This window comes from Bos grunniens, chromosome 13 (assembly GCF_055505025.1).
Source record: "Bos grunniens cultivar Pamir isolate PY7600 chromosome 13, Bosgru_T2T1.0, whole genome shotgun sequence".
In the NCBI taxonomy this organism is placed as follows: domain Eukaryota; kingdom Metazoa; phylum Chordata; class Mammalia; order Artiodactyla; family Bovidae; genus Bos; species Bos grunniens.
In genome coordinates this window covers 71784816-71802243 of record NC_141177.1, presented here as the reverse complement: position 1 = coordinate 71802243, position 17428 = coordinate 71784816, and the positions used below count along the sequence as shown (strand labels likewise).

Below are 17428 nucleotides of genomic sequence, written 5' to 3'. Positions count from 1 at the left end.
GGAAATAAATGCATTGCCAAATCAGGAAAATAAATAACAGGAGGAAAGCAAAAATAAATTCCATGATATTTTCCCTAGAATTAGGAATATAATTAGACCTTCGTGGGGATATAAATGAAATGGAATCACAAGACAATATCCACACAGTGAGAGATTTACAGACATGCTCCTACCCTTGGGGCACTCCAGTTAAGCTTAGGAAATACACTGCCCCCCAGGGAATTGATCGCTTCCTGGACTTTCGTGGTGAACTCAGGAAATTCTGGTGCCTACAGAGAGAAGGAAGAAATCATTTGGGCAAGTCAGTATCAGCACGATAAATATAGAAAACAAGATTAAAAAACTCAAAGTTTAACACTTTAGGGTATTAAAAATAATTTAGAATAAAAATTACTATTAGAATTTCTGAACTCAGCCAAATAAACTCAATGATCAGATAACATTCGTCAGGAAGGGAAAAGAATAACAAGCGCTCAGATGACGTTGTCCAGAACGATCAAGCCCCACAAAGCTACGGAGACTGCTGATCTTTCAAGGCACCTGGGGATGTGAGAAAACGAACGAACGGTTCTCTAACACCGACATAAAACCAGTGCCTATTAAATGAAAAGAGATGATGGAGTATCACCTGTGCACAGACTCCAGTTCTCAGAAGTAATACCTCACATTTAAAGGACCAGAAGCCTCTCCATTTGCAGGAAAAGAACTTACCCCCAAAAGGCTTCAAAAACGAGAAATCAATCATGTGGCTAACTGCATTTAAACATGGCTATTTCCAGACAGGTTTTAATATAAACAAAACTCAAAAATAGGACCTTGGTGAAATTAAAATGTTCTTTCTTTTTTGGTTGATTTAAAAATGATTATTTTATATCAGCAAGTAACCAAAACATTGTGCTGTTTCAACCAGGAAATAAGCAGAAATACTTATTTCTGATGGGACGTAAACGTCATTACGATTATGCTCTTCCTCGAGTCTTCTGTCACCATCAGGAGCACGGGGACAAAAAGTGGAGAAAAGGAGAGAAAGAGGGATGGAAGTGGGGCCTGCAGGAGAGCAAGAATACAAAAAAACGCTGATGCGTTGCAGTCATTTTAGCCCTTTATATCTGCTGCCCCCTAGTGGACAACTGCAAATACTGAAAGTCCCATCATGACGAGCTCTTCCCTAAGTGGGAAAAAACTAGAATAGGTCTACAACAAGCTAATGGGCTTCTCTAGTAGCTCAGCTGGTAAAGAATCTGCCTGCAATACAGGAGACCAGGGTTTGATCCCTGGGTTGGGAAGATCCCCTGGAGAAGAAAATGGCAACCCACTCCAGTATTCTTGCCTAGAGAATCCCATGGACAGAGGAGCCTGGTGGGGTACAGTCCCTGGGATCCCAAAGAGTCCGACATGACTGTGCAACTAACTTTCACTTTCACTTCACTTCAGAATAAGCTAAAGGAGTGGGAGGTACAAACTATTGGGTGTAAGACTACAAGGATATATTATTGTACAACATGAGGAAGAAGGCATTTTTTGTAATAACTAAATGGAGGAGAACCTTTAAAAAATTATTTTAAAACTTTTTAAAATGATTATTATTGTTTCAAGTCATGAAGTTTTAGGATGACTTGTTATTCAGTCATCCTAAACAAACAAACACCAAAAGAAAACAAAGGCTTATACTGATTCCCAAGATCTAGCCCAGTTATGACAAAAAACTGTGACTCAAGGCTGAGAAACAGACCAAAACGTGAAAGTTAAAAAAATGGGCAGGTTGTACTTCCTTTCTTTCTGCTGCAGACGCATGTGACTGCTGCAGATATACTCGACCTCCGGAGGTCTGAAGTGTCTTTTAGTTACTTAATTTGACAGTGCGCTACCATCTCCATCTTCTGCATGTCTTCTTCAGCTTGTTGGTACTGCTGCTACTGCTAAGTCGCTTCAGTTGTGTCCGACTCTGTTCGACCCCATAGACGGCAGCCCACCAGGCTCCCCCATCCCCGGGATTCTCCAGGCAAGAATACTGGAGTAGGTTGCCATTTCCTTCTCCAATGCATGAAAGTGAAAAGTGAAGTCGCTCAGTCGTGTCCAACTCTTAGCGACCCCATGGACTGCAGCCTACCAGGCTCCTCCGTCCATGGGATTTTCCAGGCAATAGTACTGGAGGGGGTTACAATTGCCTTCTCCTTCTTCAGCTTATATACGTGAAATTAATGCCTTTCAGAGGCTTTCAAAACAAATAACCGCCTTGAGTTTCTTTATCTTCCATTCTCCTCTCCGCGGCAAAAGAAATTATGCTTTCTGTTAAGGCAAATTTCTTTAGAATCCCCTGAAGATGCTGGTTTGGCAACCAAACCAGCTTCATCTATAAACACACTCCTCTAAGACCTGCATTAGCTATATTTTCAATAAATGACACAGTTACAAAAATATTAAAACATGAAGGATTTGATCTTCAAAGACAAAACAATTTCATTTTCCCATTGAACTTCACATATAAAGACTGCTTTATATTTCTGTATTACATTTTTTCTTTATAAGTTATCAGTTCAGTTCAGTCGCTCAGTAGTGTCCAACTCTTTGGGACCCAATGAACTGCAGCACGCCAGGCCTCCCTGTCCATCACCAACTCCCGGAGTTCACCCAGACTCACGTCCATCGAGTCAGTGATGCCATCCAGCCATCTCATCCTCTGTCGTCCCCTTCTCCTCCTGCCCCTAATCCCTCCCAGCATCACAGTCTTTTCCAATGAGTCAACTCTTCGAATGAGGTAGCCAAAGTATTGGAGTTTCAGCTTTAGCATCATTCCTTCCAAAGAACACCCAGGACTGATCTCCTTCAGAATGGACTGGTTGGATCTCCCTGCAGTCCAAGGGACTCTCAAGAGTCTTCTCCAACACCACAGTTCAAAAGCATCAATTCTTCAGTGCTCAGCGTTCTTCACAGTCCAACTCTCACATCCATACATGACCACTGGAAAAACCGTAGCCTTTCCTAGACGGACCTTTGTTGGCAAAGTAATGTCTCTGCTTTTCAATATGCTATCTAGGTTGGTCATAACTTTTCTTCCAAGGAGTGTCTTTTAATTTCAAGGCTGCAATCACCATCTGCAGTGATTTTGGAGCCCCAAAAAATAAAGTCTGACACTGTTTTCACTGTTTCCCCATCTATTTCCCATGAAGTGATGGGACCGGATGCCATGATCTTCGTTTTCTGAATGTTGAGCTTTAAGCCAACTTTTTCACTCTCCACTTTCACTTTCATCAAGAAGCTTTTTAGTTCCTCTTCACTTTCTGCCATAAGGGTGGTATCATCTGCATATCTGAGGTTACTGATATTTCTCCCGGCAATCTTGATTCCAGCTTGTGCTTCTTCCAGCCCAGCGTTTCTCATGATGTACTCTGCATAGAAGTTCAATAAGCAGGGTGACAATATACAGCCTTGACTTACTCCTTTTCCTATTTGGAACCAGTCTGTTGTTCCATGTCCAGTTCTAACTGTTGCTTCCTGACCTGTATATAGGTTTCTCAAGAGGCAGGTCAGGTGGTCTGGTATTCCCATCTCTTTCAGAATTTTTCAGTTTATTGTGATCCACATAGTCAAAGGCTTTGGCATAGTCAATAAAGCAGAAATAGATGTTTTTCTGGAACTCTCTTGCTTTTTCCAGTGGATGTTGGCAATTTGATCTCTGGTTCCTCTGCCTTTTCTAAAACCAGCTCGAACATCTGGAAGTTCACGGGTCACGTATTGCTGAAGCCTGGCTTGGAGAATTTTGAGCATTACTTTGATAGCGTGTGAGATGAGTGCAATTGTGCGGTAGTTTGAGCATTCTTTGGCATTGCCTTTCTTTGGGATTATAAGTTATAGGTGTACAATACAGTGATTCACAATTTTTTAGAGGTTTCGCTTCACTGTAATTACTATAAAATACTGGCTATTCTGTATTACATTTTAAAAGAGGTGATAAATCCCCTCAAATCCTCAAATTATTCAACTTTAAGAATTTTCTTAAGAACTTTAAGAAATCCCGCAATCAAGATCCTAAAATAAATTTAAATGACAAAAAGTTTATGTATTGCACAGAAAAATTTGTGCTTCAGTGGAAGACTATGTATTGTATACATACAGCACTTTTCTGTTACCTGATTCTAGCTGGGTCTGCAAGATGTTTTACAACTTGGTAAATAATAGGTAAGTGAAAACAGTATTTCTTACAGACATGAAAATTCTACTCTGTCTGGTAGAAACCCAGCTGTCTTCTGTCCCCCCTTGAGGGACACATAACCAGCTTTGCCTTGTTTACATATCCATTTTTTATGTAAATACAATACATATTTACATAGTCCTAATCTATAAATGCGTGTCCTTTGAGTTCTCTTTTGAGCCAGTTATAACGTCTGCCTGGTTCCCTCGTGAGTTAAAGCCTTCAACGTGTGTTAAGTCATGATTCCACCTTTTCCTGAAAATGATTTTTTAACAGATTTAGCTAGTAATAGGATTCTTTTAAGCTCATAGCACAATGAGTTGATTTTAAATACACCTAACTCCTTAGTTGTCTAAGAAACTCTGCTGCTGCTAAGTCACTTCAGTCGTGTCTGACTCTGTGCGACCCCATAGATAGCAGCCCACCAGGCTCCCCCATCCCTGGGATTCTCCAGGCAAGAACACTGGAGTGGGTTGCCATTTCCTTCTCCAATGTGTGAAAGTAAAAAGTGAAAGTGAAGTCATTCATTCGTGTCCGACTCTTCACGACCCCATGGACTGCAGCCTACCAGGCTCCTCCGTCCATGGGATTTTCTAGACAAGAGTACTGGAGTAGGTTGCCATTGCTTTCTCCGTGTCTAAGAAAAGGTTCATGCTTTAAGTGGGATGAAATCTGCAGTTTAAATCACATCCGTGGACTTTTATGATCCAAACTCGCCTATCTTTTCTACTTTACCCACCACAGCCCTACGGTATCATACTTATTCAGAAAGAGTATTTCTTTAAAAATTTTTAATCATCAAATAAATGTTTTAAACATATAAAAAATATATACCCTGATCCATACATTCAACAATTTGATATGCTTGATCCAGATCTTTAAATTTCTTAAGGAAAGAACATCACAGATCCTCAAGAAACTCCTAACCTCCCTGCTCTCCTCCCTAGTCCTTTCTTCTCGCCACAGGCAGCCATCATTACAAGACTGGTCACAATCTTCTATAGTCATGATTCTATACTTACAGTGCGTGCGTCTGCCCATAATACAAAATATTTAAAAATTTTAACGTAACTGCTGTTATTTGATATGTATACTTTTGGCAACCTGCCCTTTCAAATTCACCATCGTGTCTGAAATTTAGCCATCTTGATTATCTGATTGCATTTTAAATTGGGCTTCTCTGTAGCTGCACTATTATCATTGGGTGTGTGCTCTTCTGCCCTGAAAGCTCACCTAACCAACAACATCTGGTTCAGCCCAGTGAAACCCAATCACTTTTAAATTATTTTTCCATTTTGAAATAATTTCAGACTTTCAGAAGCATTTACAAGAAGCATTTAACCAAAATTTTCTATACACTCTTCATGCAGGCATTCTACCACACTCCTGTATCATTCTCCCTCTGCAACTCCCTTTCTGTATACAGCTATGCTGGAGCGTGTATAAAACACATACACCTTCCATAGTAAGGAGAAGTCATGATGCCCCTTTACACACAGCACTTCATGTAACCTAGGCAAATTATCAAAACCAGGGAGTAACATGGATATAACATCACTATTTCATCTATGGGTCTTATTCAGTTTGTGCTCACTGTCCTGATAATGTCTTTTACAGCAGAAGAAAGATGGAATATTTTCTTCTGGCCTAGGACCCAATCTAGAATCATGCATTGCATTAACTTGTCATGTCCCTTTAATCTCCTTTCATCTGTAACATTTCCTCTCTCTGTTGCTCTTATCTTTCATGACTCTGACCATTTGCAAGAGCCTGGGGCAGTCACTCTGTGTAATTTCCAAAACGCTGAGTTTGCCGGCTATTTCCTCATGACTGGATTCAGGCTGTGCACGGCTGGCAGGTGATGTGTCCTCTGAGCCTCATACAAGGAGGCAGGCGATAGAGGTCTGTCCCATCACTGACAAGGTTAACTTTGCTTATGCTGCTTTCCACTGGAAGATGCTATTTTTCTCTTTGTAACTAGTAAGTAATTTTGGTTTCCCTGGTAGCTCAGATGGTAAAGAATCTGAGATGGTAAAGATTCTGGTAAAGAATCTCCCAATGAAGGAGACCAAGGTTTAATCCCTGGGTCGGGAAGATCCCGTGGAGAATGGAATGGCAACCCACTCCAGTATTCGTGCCTGGAGAATTCCATGGGCAGAGAAGCCTGGTGCGCTACAGTCCATGGGGTCTTAAAAGAGTCAGACATGACTGAGTGACTAATGCTTTCACTTTCTTTCAAGTAATTTTGGTGGACATACTTTGAGAAGACTCAAATATCCTTATTGAATAGTCACCCACAAGTTTTAACATCTATCTCATTATTACTAGAATGGCTGTAAATGCTGATTTCTATCATTCTTTCTCAATTATTAGTTGGTGTCGAATTTTCTACTATAGAGAAAGGCTTTCCCTTCTGTTTCATTTGTTGAATTTAATCATTTGTTTATGTCAGTATGGGACCATGGGTTCGAATGCTAGTCCATTATTATCGTTGTTTTGTTATGATGTTCACATATGTGGCCAGTGGGAGCCCATTGAGCTGGCTTCCGGGTCCTCTGCACCATGTCCGCATCATTCTTACTTTCTGGCACAAATTCCTACAGGCTCTTCTTTACCTTCCCACCCCCAGTCTTGAATTTCTCCAAGGAGCTTCAACTCCTTTTAGTGGAAACCAGTATTTAGACACCATAATCAGGGCACTAGGTCCGTTCATCTGTTCATTCCTACCATGACATCACTGTGTCATTTTTAGAACTAAGCAGAGTTTGATAAATACACACACACGTTATTAATTTATCTATTGAAGTTTGCCTAACAACAGCGATTTAAGTTATTTTTCAAAATAATAAATAAAAGCTTAAAATGGTGACTAAATGGGAATTTAGAGTGATCTGCGTTGAAACCCAGAAGCACCCCATGGGACGGCACTGGGCAGTCCTGAGACCGCGCTGCTCTTACCGTAAGCGTGGCCGTGTTCTCGTCGTCCGACCACTGCAGGGGAAGGAGGACAGAAAGAGAATGTTAATGTGGACAGTGTTCCTGGCTTCCAAAAAGCAGTGCTCCATCTAAAAACGACACACACACAGGAGATAGCTTTTCCTGAACACAAAGTACACATCCATGTGTACTTAGGTTTCCATGGAATTTCTGACTTTATTGAATGTACGCTAAGATCTTTAAGCCAGAACCATTTCAGAGATCATTTCAATTAGGACAGTCTATGGAACAGGTTATAGTATTTTGAACCAACCTGTATTTCTTCGGCTTCATCATCACTGTCTGGCTGAGAACGTGCAGGCGGATCTTCCCTGGAAGAACATAAAACAAAAACTGAGTGTGAGAAAGCCTTGGTGCCAGGCAGTCATGATTACAGATGTGCTGAGTGTTCATATACATGTAAGAAGAAACTAATAAAAACCAACCTGAAATTAACAAGAGTGAACGTTCAGTAAGAGACCGTCGAATAAAAACGTCCTGTCTTCTTCTCAGAAATCACTAGCAACAGGGGAAAGAAAATCTCAAACTCTGCCCCAGAGGACACTAAGAACCAGCTCTGAATCTCGACCAGAGAAAGTGCTGCCAAAGACCAGGGAGACACAGCAGGAGCTGTCGGGGGAGTAAGTTCAGGCGGCTGATGGACACCCTGCGGGCACAGCCGGGCATCTTCTGTTTACAGTGAAGACAGTACGTGCGGGCTGCCAGCAGGAATCACCCTGGGTCGGGATGGGCACTGCTGGAGGGCACGGGGGAGAGAAAGACATGGTCAACAGGCTGTCTCAGAAAGAGTCAGTGAGCGAAGCAGGGGCTGAAAAGGGCCTCTAGCAGCCAATCCTCACCCCTGGCTGTGGGCAAAGCAGAGGCTGAAAGACCTCAGAGAGAGGACACTGCCCCCGCCGCTTCTCAGCACTCAACCACAAACCACTGGCCACAAAGAACTCGATTACGTCATTGAAAAATAAGCACTAACCAGAATAGCAACCAGCAGAGGATCTGTACCAAGAAACTACAAGAGAAAGGAAGGATGAGGCTTCAGGTTAATCATGGACACTTATCCACCCCTAGGTTCCCTCTTGAAATGCTACTGAAGTGATTTAAAAGATCACAAGGGCAAAAAGGACCAGAGAGAGACAGCTGCAAAGAGGCAACAGAAGTCTGGAAAACAGAAAGCCAGTGAGGGGGTAACCCGGTGAGCCACAGGCTACCCCTGGGGCCGTCATACACGATGGGCCCACGGCTCCGCTCTGAAAGGGGTGATGCGTGTACAGCCCATACAGGGGCGGGAAGACACGTCCAGTCTTCCTCACCTGGCACATCCCAGCAACTCACCCTCCATGGACCAGAGGGTAAGGCGCATAATGCCCCAAATGAATATGGGGGTGAAATGCCACAAAACAACAAAGTAACAAGCGGAAGTCACACTCACAGTGAGACCTCTAGTCCCCTTCTTCCTTCTCTGCTCCCTGATATAGACAGATTAGAGGACTTGTCTCTGGAGATGCTGGACAATTCCAGAGGAAAGACTTATAGATAACTGCCATCTGGGAATCTGCTATCGATTCCTGTTGATTGCTGGCACTCTTAGTCAACAAGCCCCACACTAGTACACAAAGTTTCTGTGTGTGTGTGCCCCTCACTCTTAAATATGAATAAAGGCCTACAATCATTAGAAGGCCTATAAAAGGCTCCAAGATGAGAAAAGAGTTTTTTAAAAGGAGGAAAAGTACATGGACAGAATAAAGACAGTAAAGGAAACAAATGAAAAATATTTTTTAAAATCACAAATATCTTCAAAGATAAAAGAAGATATTGCATTCATGAGAAAGGACAAGACTGAACTTGTATAAAAGGAAAAACATGGTAGCTGAAATTTAAAAACTCAATAGAATGAGTGGCAAGATTAGGGAAATTTTCCATAAAATAGAACTAAGACAACAACAACAATAGAGAAGAAATGATAAAATTCAGAGAATTAACCTGGCAGTTATAACATCTAAAGAGAAGCAAAAAAATAAGAGGAAATTATCAAAGATACAATATTTTTTAAAGTTCTAAAACCAAAAAATAAAGTCTCTAGAATGAAAGCGCCCACACCAAGTACATGTGACAACGAATGGGAAAGACAACAAGAGCCTTAGATGATGTTCACGGACGGCCACAACTCTCCCCATCCTGACATGCTGTCTGTAGTCTTGACATGCCACCCTTCCCATCAAGACACAGCACTCACTTCCCCACCCCTTTAATTCAAACTGGCTTCAAGGCTCACTGGGACCAGCAATGCAGCACAAGGGCACCACGTGCCCTAAGCCTTGGTGTCAAAGCCTTTACAGCTTCCTTGCCCACGTTTTTTGAATGCTACTACCACCACATAAAGGAGTGGAGTCTGAGAATGAGAAATCAGACGGAAAGAGAAGCCCAGCTGACAGGCAGCATTCACTGCCAGACCGGAGTGAGGCCATCCTAAAACCATCCAGTTAGGTCGAGCCACCAAACAACTACAGGAGTAGTAGTTGACCTCAACTGAGCAGTGACCTCAGAAGGACCAGCAGAAGACTCGCCCAGTGTTGAGCATTAGGGAGGCTCCGAGATTTCACCCCACTTGCAAGCTAACAAGTTAGCCTGCCACGGTGCCATGGAATCTGGCAGAAGACAGTAGAAGCCTGGGTCAGAAACCAAGGACTCTCCAGACAGAGAGACACATCTGGCCAATGAAATACACTGTAGGAGCTCTTCCACAAGCTCAGAGTACTGACATCTGCTCAGGACTCTCTAATGTCAGGAAGCATTTTCTTTACATTCCCATTTTGTAGGCTTATTACGTGTTCTATATTGGAAAATAATAAAGTCGTGTCTGTAAATATCCCAAAGTTGAGACTCGCCTATCTATTCTGTTGCTTTATCCTGCAATTATTCCACATCAGTGAGGCTCTAAACTAATAATTTTCAGGTTATTACCAGGTTGAGAATACCAGAAACAGAATTATAATCCAGGAAGCTAAACAGAAGATCCATCAGACCAGAAAAATATATATATATATAATATATATATATGGTAAAATTGGGCTTCCCTGGTGGCTCAGTGGTTGAAAATCCACCTGCCAATGCAGGAGATGTGGGTTCGATCCCTGGTCAGGAAGATCCCCTGGAGAAGGAAATGCAACCCACTCCAGTATTCTTACCTGGGAAATCCCATGGACAGAGGAGCCTGGCAGGCTACAGTCCATGGTGTCACAAGAGTCGGATGCGACTCAGTGACTAAACAACAAAATGGTAAAATTAGTGTTACTGTAAAACACACACAATTTTAATTATACTTCTAAGTTCATTTACCTAAGAAATGTTCATCAAGCACCTGTTTTATCAGGCACTGTTCCAAGGGCTGGGAACACACCTGCCCAAGTCTCTGCTCTCATGAAGACTGCATTGTAACAGGATGACTAAACAAAGATGGAGGGAAATAAGGGTTATGCAGAAAAATTAAGTGAGGTCAGGAGAAAAAAACAGATGCACCAAAATGTGGTAAACCATACAATGGAGTGGTATTTAGCCTTAAGGAAGGTGATTCTCACATGTGCTGTAACATGGATGAACATCGGGGACATTACGCTAAGTGCAATAAAGCTGAATACTGCATGATTCCCCTTCTGTGAGGTATGTCCAGCAGTTAAAATCATAGACACCAAAAGCAGAATGTCGGTTATCAGGAGCTGGTGGAAGGCGGGTCGGGGAGTGAGTGTTTAGAGGGTACAGAGTTTCAGTTTTACAAGATAACAAGAGTTCTCTAGATGGATCACAGTGATGGCTGCAACATTGTAACTGTACTTAATACCACTGAACTGTACACTTAAAAATTGTTAATGTGGTAAATTTTATGTGTATTTTAGCTTGATAAAAAAATTTTTTTAATAATTCTAAGAGAAAATTATATCCAACCTAGAATTCCATAAAAGAGAGTGACATATCAGCAAAGGTTACCATTAAGCTACTTTACAAAGGAAACTGAAGGATGAACACTTAGATAACATGACTTCTGAGCAGAGATCTGAATGAAAAAATAGGAATGTCATTAAAGTACATGATTCTTAAACTTTTCCAAGTTTGTACTAAAAAGACTGAAGCATGGTACTTTCCTTTATATACAGAAGAACTACTTGAACAAGAGGAATAGTAACCATACCCATTTTCTACAGGAAGAGAAGAAAGGAATTACTCAATTTTACAGATTGTAATTATTAGCAGAAGACGTGTTCAATTTTGAAAATCTTATCAACTGAGCGTTAACAAGGAATATAGGACAAAGATCAGCACATAATTTTAACTAGAGAGAAAAAAAGGAGAGAATGGGGCCAAAGCTAATGTACTTACTTTACACGTTAATTGTTGAGGTTGAATCATTACATTTCCTTATGCTAAAATTTAAAGAATGTTTTTCTGACATGCCTTACCTTCCTGAAACCACCAGAGTTCCATCATCGAGTAAATAATCCTTCACATTCTGAGGAAGTGGAAGAATGACACTAAAAAAAAAAAAAAAAATGCACATACCAAAAAAAGGCATCATTTTAAAAGACCAACCATAAGCAGAGAGAAAAAGTTCCAAACTCAATTTCTGAATTACTTGCTCCCTTTAATATGAAGTGGGAAATGTTAATAATGGACATTTGGCAGCCGTAGACTAGAAATTAAAATAATATGAATAAATGTTGCAATAAACTAAATTAGGTGCATATAATTATCCCTATTGACTTTGAGGTTAAAAAAAAATAAATAAACAACAACAAAAATAAAACAAAACAAAAAAAATCCCGAAAACAGCTAAATCCAAAGAACTCGACTGAAATCACAGAATGAAGGCAACAAGCTCAAAAAGATTCTGAGTACAAGGGTTATGTGCCTTTAAGAAATTGGAGGCCCTGCAGGTATTTGCAGCAACACAGGAAATCACCAAACGAATCAGAAGATCAACAGCACCTGGCTAAGATACAGGGTGGAAGCAGGCTTAAGATCTGGGCACCTTTGGTTGGCAATGGGAGTGTAAGGTCGAAAATCCACAGTGCGCTGGGATGTACTGTGATGGCATCCTGTTCACCTCATCTCTAGAGTACACGGCTGCTTACCTGGGCACGCTTCAGGTGAACTGTTTTCAGACAACCATAATTAAGGGATGGCAAAGCCATACTTGATATCACTTGAAAAACGGATGGGATAATTTGTTTTTTTTACTCTGTAGTGATAAATCATCATCAAAAAATTCTGGCACAGATATCTAAAAACAATGTTCTTACTTTGCTTGTAAGGCATGTATTTTTTAAAAACTGAAAACGATGGCAGCCTACGTTCAGAGAGACCATCATTGACTCATAAGAGTATGCTTCATTTATTTATTTTCTGTAACATGACAGTTGGTTTTGGCACACAGGAAAGATTACTCATGGGCTACTTCAGTTTTAGAAATTAACATCTGATTTCTCAAAGTTACAATTTCACATTCAAAAGCCTACTTCTTCTTCAGGCTTTTAAGTTCAACTAACAAATCTTACTATTCTATTTGTAAAGCTGCTAAATTTTAACCAATTTCAAGTGAGCCTTTGAAATTTAAAAGTTGCTTTAAATTTTTTTTAACTCTAGGGAATTCCCTAGTGGTCTAATAGCTAAGACTTGGGCTTTCACCATCATGGACTTGGGTTCAATCCCTGGTCAGGGAACTAAGATACCACAAGCCATGTAGTATGGCCAAAAGAAAAAAAAATTTTTTTAACTCTATTATAAAATAATCTATTCAACTTTCTTTTAAAATATGTCAATTGTCTAATTACAGATAAAGCTTTTCAAGTATTTAACTCTTATAAAACCAGTGAATTAAACTGTTAAGTATAGTGAATCTAAGGTTCTTGCAAACGTTCCAACACTGTTTAAACACTTAAAAATTTTTTATGTATTTTAATGTATCACAATTCTAAACCAATTACACAAATTAAATTAGAAACACAAGGCTAATCTATTACATATATACAAACTGTCCTCAAAATGGCAAATTCTTTAGGATGTTAAAGTTAACAGGGAAAAATTCCAAGTCTGGATGATTTCATCACCTCTATATTTAATTCTAGCTCTTCCTGGGGTTAAAATACTCACCCAACACTGTCATTCCAACAGAATCGGACATGACCTTCACAAGAGAATCTGAAGTTTACCTCCTCAGGGGCCTGAGACTGAGAAGTATCGGCAGAAATGTCCATTCCCAGACACGTAGGGTGATTTTCCTGACCACGATGAGAGCAGAGAGAGCCCTTTTCTATGTCAGTGACATCTCTGAGTCCGTGGGTGATTTCAGAGGCCACGTCCCTAGTTTCTGAGTTATGCTATTTCTCAGGTCTCATTCCCCCTGGGCTGCATCACCCGTTGACTGGATTCAAAACATCTATTTACTGTTTGATTCCATTGTGAATTCTCTGCATATTTGTCCTTTCTGGAGGGTCTGCCGGAGAAGGCAATGGCACCCCACTCCAGTACTCTTGCCTGGAAAATCCCATGGACAGAGGAGCCTGGTAGGCCACAGTCCATGGGGTCACTAGGAGTCGGACATGACTGAGCGACTTCACTTTGACTTTTCACTTTCATGCACTGGAGAAGGAAATGGCAAGCCACTCCAGTGTTCTTGCCTGGAGAATCTCAGGGATGGGGGAGCCTGGTGGGCTGCCGTCTCTGGGGTCGCACAGAGTCAGACACGACTGAAGCAACTTAGCAGCAGCAGCAGGAGGGTCTACAGGTCTTACGGGTATGAGCCCACACTGACAGTTCTCATGAGTCCCTGCGTCCTGCGTTCACAGTTCTAAAGTCGCCCTAATGATGTGACCCTGAATTATGTCACGTTAGTCATGGAGGAATCCTAGATGACTTTGTTAAGAACTCAATGTCTAGGAGTGGGAAAAGGAAAAAAAAAAAACCTCAAGTACAATGTAAGTGCTGTACCAGTACAGATGTATCAAACACCACCAAAACTCTCAAGAAAAAGGAACCGTGCCTGAGCAACTGAGGCCATAAACAAGCCATGACCTGGCATACTTAACCCAACTGTTGGAAAAGAACTTAAATATTTTTTGTCACTAAAATTCACTATGCAGCCAAGAATCCATGAGGGCTGGGGCTTCCCTAGTGGCTCAGTGGTAAAGAGTCCACCTGCCAATGCAGGAGACAGGGCCTCGATCCTTGGTCTAGGAAGATCCCATATGCCGTGGAGCAACTAAGCCCCAGAGCCACAACTACTGAGCCCACGCTCTAGAGCCCGGGAGGCGCAGCTACTGAAGTCCAGGCCCTCTGGAGTCTGTGCTCCGCAACACGTGAGGCCACCACAATGAGAAGCCCGCGCACTGCAGCCAGAGAAAAGCTGGTGCAGAAACGAAGACCTAACACAGCCAAAAATAAATAAATACATAAAATTTTAAAAGAAAAAAGAATCCATGAGGCCCAACTGAAAGATGTAAAAAATGTAATGACCTATTCCATCAAGTCGATATAATTCTATACACACAGACAAGTCACTCAAATGGAATGGAGGTTAAAAAAGCCTTTAGGAGATTATTCATAACTTTCATGTTTGAGGAAAGAAACACTTAGAAAGGTAGAGTGGATGACCCAAAGTCACCTAGCTACTTATCTGTAAAGTGAAAGGGAAAGTGAAGTCGCTCAGTCGTGTCCAACTCTTTGCGACCCCATGGACTGTAGCCTACCAGGTTCCTCCCGCCATAGGATTTTCCAGGCAAGAGTACTGGAGTGGGTTGCTATTTCCTTCTCCAGGGGAATCTTCCCAACCCAGGGATAGAACCTGGGTCTCCTGCATTGCAGGCTGATGCTTCACTGTCTGAACCACCAGGGAAGTCCTGAGTCAAAGTTCTAGGACGTGTCAAAAAAAAAAGATTCTGTATTTTTACCTGCATAATCATTTCTGAACCATGATTAATAAATGCCGAATAATAAGGCTGAGTCAATAACCAGAACATGGTCTCTTGGCATTAAAGTTGACAATGACAACGACAAGCCTAACAACTCCACCAGAATGACCTGGGCCGTAGAGGGACATCGTACCACACGCTGCGTTCCAGCAATGTTACACAGGACTAAGTAGGCTAGAGTTACAGGGCAAAGACACAGAATATTCTCAGGCAACACAGCTCAGTTGTGAACTGGCAAGAAAATCCCCCTCCTTGGTTTACTTTTCACTCCCAGCTTCATATGAATGGCACATATTTTAAGTGAACTAAAACTATTTTAAGCTTTGGTTAAATCAAAAACATTAAAAACAAGCAGCTTTTTGTGTGTTTATGTCAAAAAGAGTGCCAAGCATTTTTAACGCTTTATCTCATTTAATTCTCATGACAATCCTATTATTTTCTCAATTTTCCAGATGGGGCTTACAGAGATTAAGCCATTTTCACAAGATGCTGGTGGAACCAAAATTCCCAAGGCAGACAGATGGTCTTGACTCTAAAGTCCAATTCTTAACCATTATACTTCACTGCTGAAGCAGAGAAAAATTTCTTTGAGTTGACAAAAGGTGTCTGCACACAAAATACAAGACACTTCTGAGTGAACTGTGTGTGAAAATGTCTGACCGGTTCACAAAAATACCTTCTGTCACACCAACATGACATAAGTAACTCTAGCATCATCTCAGACCCTAGGCCTAGTTCAATTATGCAAGATAATGGAGGACTGGTACATCACGTAGGAAGATAACGTCCACTGCTGCTGTCGAAGCTCTTCCTTGTTTTAGTGCTACTTCAACCATCTTCAAATGCAAAGCTTATCTTCCTTCCAGCTGCTCTAACCTCCATCACACCCTGGATAACTTGGGAGCCCATTCCATGTATGAATAACAGGATGGAAAAGAACTATCTTATGAATACCCTCCTTATGTTCTTCCAAACACTCAGGATCTGAAGTTTCCCTCTCTGTATTCACACTCTCCACCCAAAATAAAAAGGAAGGAAGGGTTGCTATCTGATTAGTAGTAATCTAGAGCCAAAGGGGGGACAGGGCAAAAGACATAAAGTCCTCCCCACAGATACGCAGGTCTTTGAGCTACTCACCTTAGCATGGGAAAGCCTACGCTTGCATCACACTCCAGATGTCACAACTGCTTTTGAACATTTGGGGATGTTTTCCTAGCTGCCTTGCCTACATTACCTTGAATGACCGGGTGAAGGATGAAAACAGTTAATCCTCTGCTTGCCCCGCAAACAGGGCATGGATTCCTTGTTGTGGGCCAGAGAACTAGAAAACAAATACTGTTCCACTCCTCTTCCAGATGGCTTCGTTCCCTAACAATACATGTGCTGCTGTTATGTTCAGTCGCTAAGTCGTATCTGTGGGACCCTATGGACTGCAGCATGCCAGGCCTCCCCGTCCTTCACTGTCTCCTGGACTTTGCTCAAACTCATGCCATTGAGTCAGTGATGCTATCGAACCATCTCATCCTCTGCAGCCCTGTCTTCTCCTTTTGCCTTCACTCTTTCCCAGCGTCTGGGTCTTTTTCCAAGGAGTCGGCTCTTCGCATCAGTATACTCTACTGAGGCTTTCCACTGACACTATCATACTGGAGCTTCACAATAGAATTTGAGGCTGGGTCTCACTGTTCTCATTTGACAGGGACCAAAAGCTATTAAGCCCCCACCCTCCGGCGGGTTAGTCAATAGAGAAGTCCAGACTACCCAGTTCGCTGATCACCTTCCCCCACTTGCAATTCTAAAGGCAGGAATGGTGAACTCCCAAGCCTGAACTAGCTTCACCTGCTCCTCAGCCCGCCTCTGACCTTCACTGAGCGACGACGTCGCCCTCCTACCTGCCCAGCACCCTCCCTGACGCACAACACGACGCACGGCAAACATGGATCGACTTCATTCCTCTCCCGACTCTAAAAGACCACTGGGAAGTCGAAATCTGGCCCTGGTGCTCCCATCCGGGCCTGCAGTGTTTTGTTTTGTTTCGTTTTTGATGGAGCTGGGATTCACCCCAAATGTTGCAGTCCCCTTTTGCCCACTGCTCCGGCGTAACCTCCAGTCTCACCTCTTGATAGTGAGGCTGCGGAACAGCGGGTACCATGCGGAGAACTGACAGTGCAACACATGCTCCTTCTTCATTCTCCAGCCGCCGCCGCCGCCGCCGCCGCCGCTGCTGCCTTTCCCTCTCCTCCCTACACCTTCCCGGAACCCTGGTCTCCCGTCCCGGAAGTGCCCG

The 17428-nt window shown here is 42.1% G+C and overlaps 1 protein-coding gene across 1 annotated transcript in view; it reads right to left on the bottom strand.

Moving 5' to 3' along the window:
* CDC123 (cell division cycle 123) overlaps positions 1 to 17404 on the bottom strand; it is a 46195-nt gene extending 28791 nt beyond the window's left edge. Inside the window, exons 1-5 of the mRNA XM_086334941.1 lie at positions 17258 to 17404; positions 11638 to 11709; positions 7443 to 7500; positions 7151 to 7183; positions 174 to 269 (exon numbers count right to left, since the gene is read on the bottom strand). Of these exons, the coding sequence (XP_086191067.1) occupies positions 174 to 269; positions 7151 to 7183; positions 7443 to 7500; positions 11638 to 11709; positions 17258 to 17331 (333 nt within the window). The 5' untranslated portion in view covers positions 17332 to 17404. The remainder of the gene's footprint in view (positions 1 to 173; positions 270 to 7150; positions 7184 to 7442; positions 7501 to 11637; positions 11710 to 17257) is intronic.
* Between the last annotated feature and the right edge of the window lie 24 nt (positions 17405 to 17428).